This window comes from Mesoplodon bidens (assembly GCF_964165515.1).
Source record: "Mesoplodon bidens genome assembly, chromosome: 11".
Taxonomy (NCBI): Eukaryota; Metazoa; Chordata; class Mammalia; order Artiodactyla; family Ziphiidae; genus Mesoplodon; species Mesoplodon bidens.
The window spans coordinates 33,913,758-33,926,436 of NC_138167.1; the positions used below are offsets into that span (position 1 = coordinate 33,913,758).

General features: G+C 41.9%; 1 protein-coding gene across 11 annotated transcripts in view; it reads left to right on the plus strand.

Annotated features, from left to right (window-relative positions):
* The window catches only part of GRIP1 (glutamate receptor interacting protein 1), a gene marked incomplete at its 5' end in the record, with an annotated part of 731,133 nt that overhangs the window by 686,331 nt on the left and 32,123 nt on the right, over window positions 1–12,679 (plus strand). For 7 of the 11 annotated variants that reach the window (XM_081250285.1, XM_081250291.1, XM_081250283.1 and 4 more), the window contains 2 exons: window positions 11,408–11,564; window positions 12,387–12,498. In XM_081250285.1, coding sequence (XP_081106411.1) covers window positions 11,408–11,564; window positions 12,387–12,498 — 269 coding nt within the window. Of the gene's footprint in view, window positions 1–11,407; window positions 11,565–12,386; window positions 12,499–12,608; window positions 12,654–12,679 lie in introns of all 11 variants that reach the window. The other 4 variants (XM_081250289.1, XM_081250282.1, XM_081250287.1 and 1 more) reach the window with 1 other exon arrangement.

Below are 12,679 nucleotides of genomic sequence, written 5' to 3' on the forward strand. Positions count from 1 at the left end.
ATTTCATATAAGTGGAATCGTATAATATGTGGCCTTTTGTGACTGGCTTCTTTCACTTAGCATAATATTTTTAAGTTCATCCATGTTGCAGCATGTATCAGTACTTCATTTATTTTTATGGCTCAGTAATATTCTGTTGTATGAATAAACAGGTGGAGAAAATATTTTGAACACCCAAAAGAGGATTGGGACTTTCATTTATCTGGCAAGTAATTTTTTCCAAGTCCAAATACCTTGTGACAAGTTAGCTATGCCACCAAATAACAGCTATTTTCATTGCCAGGGAGTTGATAAACTCCCAGAGGACACTCTGGATAAAGGACCCAAGTCACATTCTATCAGCATAGACTGAGGTTTATTTCTTAATGTCTTTGTTTATTGTTTATTTACTAATGTGGGAACTTTTTTGTTACACAGATTTTGATGAGCTATTGATTATGAGTTCTGCCCCTAAGTGATATGTGAGAACTTAGCTACTCTATCCTCTTACACAATAAGATCAGGCCCATGATTAGCACACTGAATATAAGACCTATCTCTCGTTTATAAAAGATGAAGAACCATTTATTACTTATGAAGGATTTTGAAAATTTGAAATCCTAGACAGGGAATAGTAGTCATAATTATTGGTATGATAAGTTTGGCATTTATAAATTAAAAATCATTATGAGTTTGAAGAGAGATTAGAGAGATATAGAAAATGGCAATTGGGATAGAATTGACATCCTCCAAGGTGATGAAAAATTGGTAATAATACCTTGTGTTTGTAAAACTAGAGTTTACAAAGCACGTCTACATAACTCATCTCCAGTGATTCCCATAAGGAACACGGAAGCTGAAATCAAGGGATTTCGGTATTGGGAGAGAATCTGAAGTCAGCTAGTCTGGCGTCCAGTGCAGCCCTTGATGTCCTGTCCAGCCTGGCTGCCCGCCGTCATGCTACATGGCCTAGAGCGCCCAGAGCGACAAGTTGCTGCCTAACTGCTAAGGCAGCTCTCCCCACTCCCCGTACTTAGTTCTGACGGCTCGGAGTTCTCCCTTGTATTGAGCTGAAATCTGTCAGCCTGTAGCTTCTGCCTATTTGTTCTGGTTCTACCCTCAAGGTCATTCCGAAGTAAAGCCTCCTCGACATTTGACAGCCCTTCAGCTGCTCAAAGACAGCTCTCATGCCTCTCTTGAGTCTTTCCTTCTCTAAGCAAAGTAGCCCCAGTTCCTTTCACTGTTCCTCACATAACTTACTTTTGAGTGTTTTTGTCATCTTGGGGGCCTCTCTTCTGAATACGTTCAAGTTTAACTCTATACAAGTGTAGCACTCAGAAAGGAAAGTCGTACTATAGTATGGCAGCCCGGAGCAACTCAAGCCTGCCACCTTCATCATTGGAAATTGTAGAACCCATCAGTGCAGGCTACCTCACCATAAGAATTTTGATGGGGAAAAAAAAAAAGAATTTTGATGGGCACGTCCTAGTCACTCATTTTGATCTTACTGTTTACCAAGATCTCAAAGTCTGTCTTTTCCCCCTTTTTCCCCTTTACTTGTGATATTGTGTTAAACCAGATCTCTCCAGATAGTGCTTGTGAAGTTGACTTTTTTTAAAATAAATTTATTTAATTTTATTTATTTATTTTTGGCTGTGTTAGGTCTTTGTTGCTGCATGCAGGCTTTCTGTAGTTGCAGTGAGTGGGAGCTACTCTTCGTTGCGGTGCGTGGGCTTCTCATTGCGATGGCTTCTCTTGTTGCAGAGCACGGGCTCTAAGTGCACGGGCTTCAGTAGTTGTGGCTGGTGGGCTCTAGAGCGCAGGCTCAGTAGCTGTGGCACACAGGCTTAGTTGCTCCACGGCTGTGGGATCTTCCCAGACCAGCACTCAAACCCATGTCCCCTGCATTGGCAGGTGGATTCTTACCCACTGTGCCACCAGGGAAGCCCATGAAGTTGACTTTTTAAAGGAAGGCCTAGAACCATACCTTTTTTCCCCTGTGATATATCATGTTGTGAGATGTAGATTATCTTTCCGCCTTGTCTGCGCAGTCTCTCAGCACACTCTCTCTACCATATCTCAAGAAGACTTTTACCTTTAAATCTATAATAGTTGCTCCATTCCCAGTAGGATGTTGTACCTCTGTCATGCACATCTTCCTCCTTGGGCTAGGAATCCATGTCTCTGCAGCCATGTTCCTTATTGTTCTCTGCTTCTAGTCCAAAATGTCAAGCTTGCCCCATGCATTCATTAAGTAAATATGTAATGACTGGCACAATAAAAGCCAATATATGATGGTTATACAATGTTGGACAAAAGAGGTATGGTCCTTATTCTTGTGAAGGAGGTTACCCAGCTGAAGGGCCAGACAATTAACAAGTACCAACAGAGTGAATTTTTACTTAGTTAATGAAAAGGGAAAAAGGATGGATTAATCAAAGCTGGTGGAGAAAGAAGGACTGTGTTTAAAGAAGTCTCACAGTGGGATGACTCTCAGTTCTGTTGATGCACACCTTTTCTAGTCTGCTTCTGGGCCAGCTTCTTCCACTCCCCATTCTCTTGACTCTTATATTATTCATGCCTTTCTGCCTTATCAAGAGCTTATGCTTTGGGCCCCCTTGTCTTATTTATTCCTCCTTCAAACTCTCAGGAAACCCTATGATTGCTTTCCTTAGAGTTTGCAAAGGTCAATCAATACAAGAGGAGACTGACAAATTGATGGCACCTGGACTGTCATACTCATGGACGGTGAGGCTCTTGTGATGTCTGTAATTCTTGACTCTTAAGTCAGGCAGTCTGATCCTGTCATATATATTCTTTAGACAGTTCTCTCTTTTGAGTTTATTTTTTCAACTTTATTGAGGTGTAATTGACAAAATTATATGTAGTTAAAGTATACAATGTAATAAGATTTGGTATACATATATATTGTGAAATGATTACCACCAGGTTGATTACCACATCTCTCACCTCGCATAGTTACCATTTATGTGTGTGTGTGTTTGGTGAGAAGGCTTAAGGTCTCCTGTCTTAGCATCAAGTATACAATACAGTACTAGTAACTCTCATCACCAGGCTGTGCATTACATCCCCAGAACTTATTCATCTTATAAATGAAAGTTTGCACCCTTAGACCCACATCTCTCATCTCCTGCTCCCCAGCCCCTGGCAACCACATACTACTCTCTGTTTCTATGAGTCTGACTTTATTTTTAGGTTCCACAGATAAGTGAGCTCACATAGTATTTGTCTTGTTCTCTCTGGCTTATTTTAGCATTATGTCCTCCAGGTTCATCCATGTTGTTGCAAATGGCAGGATTTCCTTCGTTTTTATGGCTAAAGCATTTCCCTATATAAATACATATATCCCACACTTTATCCATTCATCCATTGGCAGACACTTAGGTTGTTTCCATATCTTGGCTATCGTGAATAATGACCCAGTGACATAGGAGTAAAGCCATCTCTTCAATACAGATTTTATTTCCTTCTGATATACACCCCAAAGTGGGATTGCTGGATCCTTTTTGAGGTCATTATGATCATTTGTATTCTCTCAGAAAAAGAAAACAACTCCATTTCATCCAGGTTTTCAAATATATTTGCATATAATTATACAATCACTTATTTGATTATTGTAATTTTCTTGGTTTCTATAATTATATCGCAAGTATGGTTCTATATTTGATGTGTTCTTTTTTTTTTTTACAAAGAACTGACTCTTGCATTTATTTAATTCCATTCTGATTTTTTAAAATAAATTTTTGCTTTTAATTTGATTAACTTTGTTCTTCTTAGATTTTGTTCTGTTTATGACTTGAATGCATAATTCATTTATTTCCATTCGTCCTTATAGTTTTCATAAAAGGTGATGGTGATTGATCAAAAAGACACCAACATGTACATTCAGAGTCCAGCTTTCCTTAAACGTAGTTAGGTAACACAACATAGTACGTACAAAGAGTAGCACAGAGCAGGATATTCAGCAGGATTTTCTCCATTGGGGGAGGGTTATTTTTCTCTTCCATTTCTTTTCTGATCTCTACAAGCTCATATTTCGTCTCCTTCTATGATTTTGCCTTGCCCAGTTTTCCTTGAGCTCTCATATCTCTGATCTCTTGTTTTATAGAGATGTGTATTTTTTAAATTTTGTTGTGATATATTTGGTCATATTCATCATTTGCTCCATGGCAGTCTTTTTCTCATGAGTATCCTTCATCTGTTATGGCTTTGTTTTTCTGTGCCTTCTCTCCTTTGTTTAAATATTAACTTGGTATATGTCTTATGCCAGTTACTTTTAAATTACTGCTTATGTTTAAATGAGATGACTTTCTCCTAAATTGGAAGGGCGCAAAATTTACCCTCAGTTCACGGTACCTGTGATGAGTGCATTCTTCATCAGCCAGCAGAGGGCAGCGACTGCAGGCTGCCACCAATGTAGAATTCCTCTCTGGCTCACTGGGCGATTGCTTCATGCAGTCTGTGGCATGTCTGGAGGCATCTCTCAGCCCACCTCCCTGGCTTTTCCCTGGTGCCAAACTGGGTCTAGGGCGCTTCCTGCCACCAGTCAATGCAATCGGTTCTAGTGTTCCAAACAAAGCATTATTGTTTTGCCTCATGCCATGGCCCCTGCTTTGGAGGACTGGGCCTTCTCCAATATCTTTGGTCAGAGGTGTCTCCTCTTGGCTTCTTAGCACCACACCGCATTTGTCTTTCACGGGATTTGGTAACTCTCCCCGTGTATTATGGTTCGATATTTTTGCTAGTTTTGCTGAAGATGGACTCTACATTCTGTTCTTTGTTTTGAGGTGATTTCTAAGAGAAGGTAGATCTATCTTTGCTCTGCCATTTTGAAACCACCGTCTCCTCTAAATGCATTGAATATTTCTTGGCAACAACAATTACAAATAGTTACACAAATGTATGATTTGATTTTCTCATTTTTAGCAAAATTGGGGCTTTAGGAAATAAATTTGGCAGGAAATTATCTGACTTGCTCTCCTGTGCTAAAATTGGCTTTCAAAAATAAAAGTAACGGCAGGAGCTACAATCCCAAAATTGTAGAGTTGAAGACTGATTTTCAAAACCATTCTCTGATTTTAAACTTTATGAATAAGAACCAGCATCACTTTTCTAAATTAATAGTGAATGTGAATTAAGAGCTACAAATGGAAGATATTTATCTGCATCATATTGTGGTACTAAAAACGATATTGAGCATCCGAATTTTACAAATATCTGAGGTGTAGTTACCCTAAAAATAAAAATTATTATACCAAGAGTCCATCAACTTTCAGAAGTACCTACATTTGTGAAGACCTATTTTTTCATCATGCAACTGAATAAAAATTAAACATTACTCTCAGTGAAAGGAATCTAGACTGAATTTTACACCTTGTGTTAGTTTTCTTGGGCTGCTGTAACAAAATACCACAGACTAGTGGCCTCAACAACAGAAATTCATTTTCTCACTGTTTGGGAGGCTAGAAGTCCTTGATCAGGTGTTGGCAGATTTCGTTTCTTCTGAAGCCCCTCTCTCCTTGGTCTGCAGATGGCCACCTTCTCACTGTGTCCTCACATGGCCTTTCTTCTGTGTACCTGCATCCCTGGTGTTTTGTGTGTATCCACATTTCCTCTTCTTATAAGGGCACCCATCTGATGGGACCATAGCCCCACCCTTATGACCTCATTTAACTTTAATTACCTCTTTAAAAGCCCTATTTCCAAATAGAGTCATATTAGGGGTTAGGGCATCAACTTATGAGTTGGGGGTGACACAAGTCAATCCATAACATCCCTCACATTATTATACAAAATATAAGACCAGATACTGAAACCTAGATGTGAAAGAAAGAAAGAAGGAAGGGAAGGAGGGAGGGAGAAAGGGAGAAAGGGAAAGGAGGGAGAAAAAAAGAAAAATGAAAAGGTTTCCAGTTCTAAATAAGAAGAGTAACTACTTAGGACGTACATTTTTTAATTACTTCTATCTTTCAATTTTTTAATCAATTTAGAATTTTAAATCTAGTTTACAGTATCATACCTGTTAATTTTATGTGCTTATTTACATCATCACTCAGTAAAAACAAGTCTAATTATATTTCTGGCAATTGATTTTTCTGGCACCTGGGCTGCCTCATTTATTTTATTCTTTCCATGGCTTTTAAGTTTGACTCCTAGTGTAAAGGGATATTCCTCAGGGCCTGGTAACATCTTCTCAACTGTGGCAACCAACTTGCCTTTACCCAAACCTAATTTCCCTCAGATATTCCCTATTTTAATCATCCACCTGCATCAGTTAGGGATTGGATTCACCTACGTATAAAAGAAAATACAGAGGATGGTGTTTAAACAAGATAGAGGCTTATTTTTCTCCCACTGTAGGGAAGAGCCTGAGGGGGCAGGTAGCCCCACTGTGTTATCAGGACTCAGGCATCCTCCTACTTTCTACTAGCTTCACATCTCACGTCTCTCCATTCATTGCCATTGCCTTTGTTATAAATCCTTCATCAGGTCTGAAATATTTACTTCCTCATTCATCTTACTTTGAGCATCTTACCATTCCACGTTACTATCAATGACCTTTAGAAAACCTAAATCAAACAATGCCACTCCCTTTAAAAAAAAAAAAAACTCTTTTGATTGTTCTCTCTTGCTGTTGGATGAAGCCAAAGGTCCTTAGTTTAAAACACAGAGTTCTTTGTAATCCAGTCCCCAACTTCTTTTTTTTTTTTTTGCGGTACGCGGGCCTCTCACTGCTGTGGCCCCTCCCGTTGCGGAGCACAGGCTCTGGACGCGCAGGCTCAGTGGCAATGGCTCAGTGGCCATGGCTCACGAGCCCAGCCGCTCCGCAGCATGTGGAATCTTCCCGGACCGGGGCACGAACCCATGTTCCCTGCATCGGCAGGCGGACTCTCAACCACTGCGCCACCAGGGAAGCCCCAGTCCCGAACTTCTTTATCGATCTCATCTCCTGACACTTCCCCACAGTACCTTTTACTCCTCATCCTGAGCTTCTCACTCTTCTCTAAGCAAGCTTTGGTCTTTGGTACCTTGATAGCGCTAGGTGTTTTGATGTTAATCAGTCCCTGCCTTTATCAATTCTAAATCTGTTGGGAAATAGAAATTGGAGTCAGCAATGGATCAAAATATCAACATCTTAATTTTTTTTTGACAGAGTCGGGGTGTTGTTAGAAAATCTGGATTGAACGTACACCCAGAGTCAGGATTGTTATTTCCCTACCCCAACCCAGGTCTGATGTTGGGACTTAAGTAAGGGGAAAGTCAGATCTACAAAGCAAACTCTAACCCCAGCATATCAGTTGGATTTGACTTAGCTGAATAGAACTAAAAACCCTAATATTGCAGTGACTTAACTCAAAAAGGAGTAGGCATTTCAGAACTAGTATATAATTCAACAGTGTCATCAAAGACCCATGCTCTTAAGTGTTTCTTCTCTGTTATGCTTAGCACGTGCCTTCCATCCTTGGGTTTATCACATCATCCAAGATAGTTATTGGGGCTCCAGCCATTTCATCTACATTCCGGGCAGCAGGAAAGAGAGTTGTAAGGAGCCTTTCCGGAAGTTTTGTTTACATGTCATTGGCCAGAACTTTCTGCATAATTAAATTAACACAACTTCAAGGGAGGCTAGGAAATATAGTCTTATCCTGAGCAGTAGTATGTCCACCCTCAAAACTGGTATTCTAGTAAGAAGATGAAGATAAGAATGGATGTTTTGATGGGCAATTAGTAGTCTGCCACAGTCAGCTAACTGTGCAGTCTTGGCCTCCAGCCTCCTTTGAGTTCAGTGAGCCCCAGGAGTGGGCCCCAGGTTTGCTTACCTCATGGTGCAGCAGCAGTGGGCGAGAATGGGTCAGGAGAGAGCCAAGAAGGGCCCAAGGGTACATTCCCAGTGCTCTTTTCCAGAACTGGACCATTGGGTAAATCGCTGTTCCTCCTCTGGGGAGGATTAAGTACGGATGGTAAGAGGGACCAGAAAATCCCTGGACTACTGCTCCCTCCATGAGAGTGAAGCAGGAACCCACTGACGGAACATGAGGCCAAGGAGCGGCGCTTATCGCGAGTGCACCTTTCCAGCCCCTCCTGCTAGGCCTGCACTGCTTCCACAAGTAAATGCCAGCTTATCCTCTAAGTCCCAGCTTGTATGTTGCTTTTCCGTTGACACCTTTCATGACCTGTATTGTGACCCCCAGACAGATCTCTATTCTTTTCTCTCAGTGTGTTCAGACTGAAAGGATAACACTTCTCACATGCTATTAGAATCCTCATTTTCTATCTATGCCTGTTTCTCCTCCTATTTCTCCAAAACCTATACTAAACTGTGCAGTTTGGGAGGACAGGAACCTAGTTTTATTATCTTTACATTTCAGCTCCTCCAGCAGCACCTGACAAGTCTTAGAGGTGCTGGAACATCTCCTGAATTAGCAATGCTGATTTCCTACTTTCCCTGTTTTATAATAAGGAGACTGAGATCTTGACAAGTTGAGTGACTTAGTAAATAATAAAAGTAATGAACATTAAATGATGCTTTCATTAAAACCTCATTGTGTTCCAGGCATGTTCATGAGTGTTTGTGTGTATTATTCTCAATTCTCATATCAACCTGGTGAAGCACGTGTCATTATCCCTATTTTACATGAAGGTGAATTGGCCAAGACTGCAGAGCAAGGAAGTGGCAAACCTGGGATTTGAACCTAGGTCTTCTCTTACTTCAGTCCCTGTGCTAGCATAGTATGGACCAGACCCAGGTCTTCTAAGTTCATGCCTAACGCAAAAATATTTGAGTTGTATCCCCTTTTTGTGCCCTGCTTTGTTGTAATGCAATAATCATTTAATAATGCTTATTAAGACAAGGCATCCTTGGTATAGATAGACACGCCTTTCGGCAGGGAGGGGACATTTTCCTAGTACTGATGCTTCATATCTGCTCAAGGCCATCCTTACACTCTTGCCCAAGTCACCAAGAACTAGTTACAACAGTTGGAAGGAAAATCAGAAAGTTAATCTGCTCAGTTTAAAACATGTTGGAATTTCCCCTGGGAACTGAACGGTCATATGGGTTTAATGCCTGTCAGAAAAGGATGCTCCCCCAGAGGACACAACCATTTAGCATCTGGCTTTTAGCAAGTTTAAAGCTGGGTAAGGGAAGTGAGACGCGGGCTTCCCCTAACTCTTTTTAAGAGACTTCGTGTAAATATTTGGGGGTTCGTGTATTTGGTTCAGAAGGAGAAGATGCATAGCCTGTCAGACGGAGCCAGGAGAAATGCACTGTTGCCCAGTCACCCCCTGTCAAGAGGAGACTCATGTGTTCCCTTAATTCAACACTTCTGACAGAAAACTGCACATTCATCACACAAGACTTCTCCCCAAATATCTAGCCACACTCTGCCGTTACCCAAGAAAGAAAATGAGATTTTGAACTGTAAATAGTTCCTCTGTGCCAAGGACTTCTTATCCTTGGTTTCCTAAAACAGGAGATTCGTAGATTATTTCCATCATGCGGCTGTGTGCTTTCCCCTGCATTCTGGAGATTAAATCCTTTTGATCAGAGAACGTTACCCTTGGCCATCCTGCTTTCTCTGGGCTCTAACTGATAGTGAGGATGGCATTATAGGACCAAACGAGTAGAGGGAAGGTGAATGGGGAAGACAAACAAAAGGATGGCATGGAGACAGTCATCTTATGTGGTTGGGTCATTGAATTGTATGTGAAATTGGAGCCCTAGGCCTGTTTGCTAGATTATGTGTTTTAAGCATAGTAAGAAACGCATGTAATATTGCAACCCGGTACACACACGTAAACACACACATACGTAACGGGTCACAGCCTGAAGTAGTAGATGAAGCCATGTGTGGTGGTTACAGCGCGAACCACAAAGTCAGACCTGCCAGTCAGCCCCTGCTCTCCCAGGTGAAGACCCCTCGGGAAGAATTTTGAAAACTGAGACCCCGCAACACACTTAAAGTTGTCATCCTAACTTTTTTCTCCTCAAATTATAATACTTGCAAAAACTGTCATTTCCAGTTTGTGGTAAATATGCTTAAATATATTTTTGTCAAAATATGGAGCCACAGATTTAGCTCAAATTCGTGGAAAATTGTCCATTATATAGCCTCATTGTCAAAGCCATTCCTCACTGTCACCCATCAAGTCAATCAGACTTAATTCCCTGTCAGAAAGGAAGTGAGTCTTTGTTTCGCAGCTCAAATAAACATCATAATGTGCCCACCTCCTCACCCTGACAGCTGTCCTTCTGAATTCTGATTCTGAGATGCAGGGAGATAGATGGATGAGAGGGGGGTAAAAGCCTTGCGCTAAATCTGTGCCTGGTTGAAATAAGGCTCCACTCCAAGACCTTCCCTCAGGAATGAGGCTTTCCCGAATTATCCCTTGATTTGATGCCTGGGAGTTTTTATATCCCGGGGCCAAGCTCATTCAAAGGTTTGATATGGATGAGAAATATGTCTTTCATGTGTAAAGGGGCAGGAAAACAATTGTGAATGGGGAAGTAAGAAGGGAGACTTGACCGATCTCAGATCCTCCCGGAACTTTCTCAGCGAGGCCAGTTTTGGGAAGACCTGCCTGTGGAATCTGAGGATCTGAAAACTGATTCTCCTAAAGTTAGGACTGGAGCCCCCAGGAAAGTGTGCAAGTACCCCTAGGTCCTTGAATGCAAATAATAACAGTATCTACCTTCAAAGATAATTATGAAGAATAAATAAGGTGATACAAATAAAGCACTTAATGAAGTTCTGGGTGCATAGTAAATGCCCACCTTGTGTTTGCCGTTATTGCTGGTGCTGTAGGTATTTGACCCCTCTGCTCGCTAACAATGTCATTTCTTGGTGGATGAAATAATCCTCGGGCCCATCCCTAACATTGGTGGGCGCCAGCCGGTTTAGCCACGGTTGGCCCACACCCCTGCAACCAGTGCCCCTTGGCCACTCCTTGGGCCGGGAACCCACATCTGGTGGCAAACTCCACTCTCAGAAGGACAGACTTCCACCTGGAAGTGGACACAGGGTGTCTGGGCAGGAAAGTCAGGGTTCTGATCTTCTGGAGATTGCACTAGAAAGAGTTAGATACAGGTCTGGGCGTATTCCACCACCACCGCCCCCAGGCCCCAGCAGATTTCTCACCTGGACAGAGGAGGGCAGGAACCACAGAAAGCACAGATCCAGCACTGTGGCTCCTCCTGCTTGGGTCTAAGGGTCTTACCTCAGGGTTGTTGTTAGACTCATTTGGGATAATAGGTGTGACTGTGTCTTTAATGTAAGATTTAAGTATTGTCTTGATGGCCTTCATGATCCCAAATTCTGTTTAAGTCAGCCCCCTTGAACAAACTAATGGAACCTACAGAAAAAGACAAGTTACTAAAATAGAATATAATGCCTTGTTTTTGTTTCAGGCACTGGCTTTCAGGCCTCAGGCTACAACTTCAACACCTATGACTGGAGGAGTCCCAAACAGAGAGGCAGTTTGTCCCCAGTCACTAAGCCTCGAAGCCAGACTTACCCAGATGTGGGGCTGAGTAACGAAGACTGGGACCGGTCCACAGTCAGTGGGTAAGGTTTTCACCAACTGCTGCCCTGTCCCAACTGCTTCCGGGTCATTTGGGCCAGATGTGAACTTCTCTACTTCCAGTGGCACCTACTGCTAGCATTGGAAGCATTGTGTGAAGCCACTGTCACCATCCATGCTGGCCCCATGCCCAGATTCAAAGACTTGGGCCTGCCCAGTGGGAGCCAGGGGATCCACCACACAACAGGGCAAGAGCTAAGTTTCCCTGAATGAAAACAACAGTAGCACATGAGGAAATTCTACTTCTGTAAACCATGTCCTCGCTCTATGACTAGTTCCCTCTCCTTTCATTTAGAAGGTAGTTTCACATTAACTTACATTAGAAAAAAAATATTTTTTTAACTGAGGGTTCCATATTTTCAACTGAGAGGTCTATTTTAGCAGTTTGCTCCTTACCAAAATATTTTAAGGAAATTCATAAAAGGTGATAGCACTTAACGGCTCTATACTGATGTTTGTAATGAGTGGGGAAAACATATTTTTCTCTCTTAGAGAAAAGTTTGATTTCCCTTTCCCTGTGGACAGAACAGCTGACAGATATTCCCACGGGTGCCAAGTTGACACAGCCGTGAATACTCTGAAATTCAATTAGTAAGACCATGGTCCTTCTGGTCTTTGAGATACTTTGAGTTTCCTAAAGCGTCCTTCTACTGGAGCTGGCTTGACTTGGAGGCCACAGTGGGAAGAAAGCCAGATCCAAAACGAATCTCTATTTTTTGTGTGAGATGAAGGAGAGAGAGATTCTGGATACACACACAAAAAAAAAAGTCTGGCAAGTTCTTAACCCAGACTGTTTTTCACAACAGTTTTACAGGGGCTCCGGACAGTGCAGAGGCTGAACAAGAGGAGAACTTCTGGTCCCAAGCGCTAGAGGATTTGGAAACCTGTGGACAATCAGGAATTCTCAGAGAACTCGAGGTAGCCTCGGTCCTGCTACTTTTATTGTTTCTACATTCATTTTTTTCTTGGTCCTTTTGAGTTGGCATTGATCACACCAGTTCATTTAAAAGCTTTAACCCTTTCCACAGGAGAAAGCTGACAGGCGTGTGTCTTTGAGAAACATGAATCTCTTGGTAGCTACCCTTTATGTTTATATTTT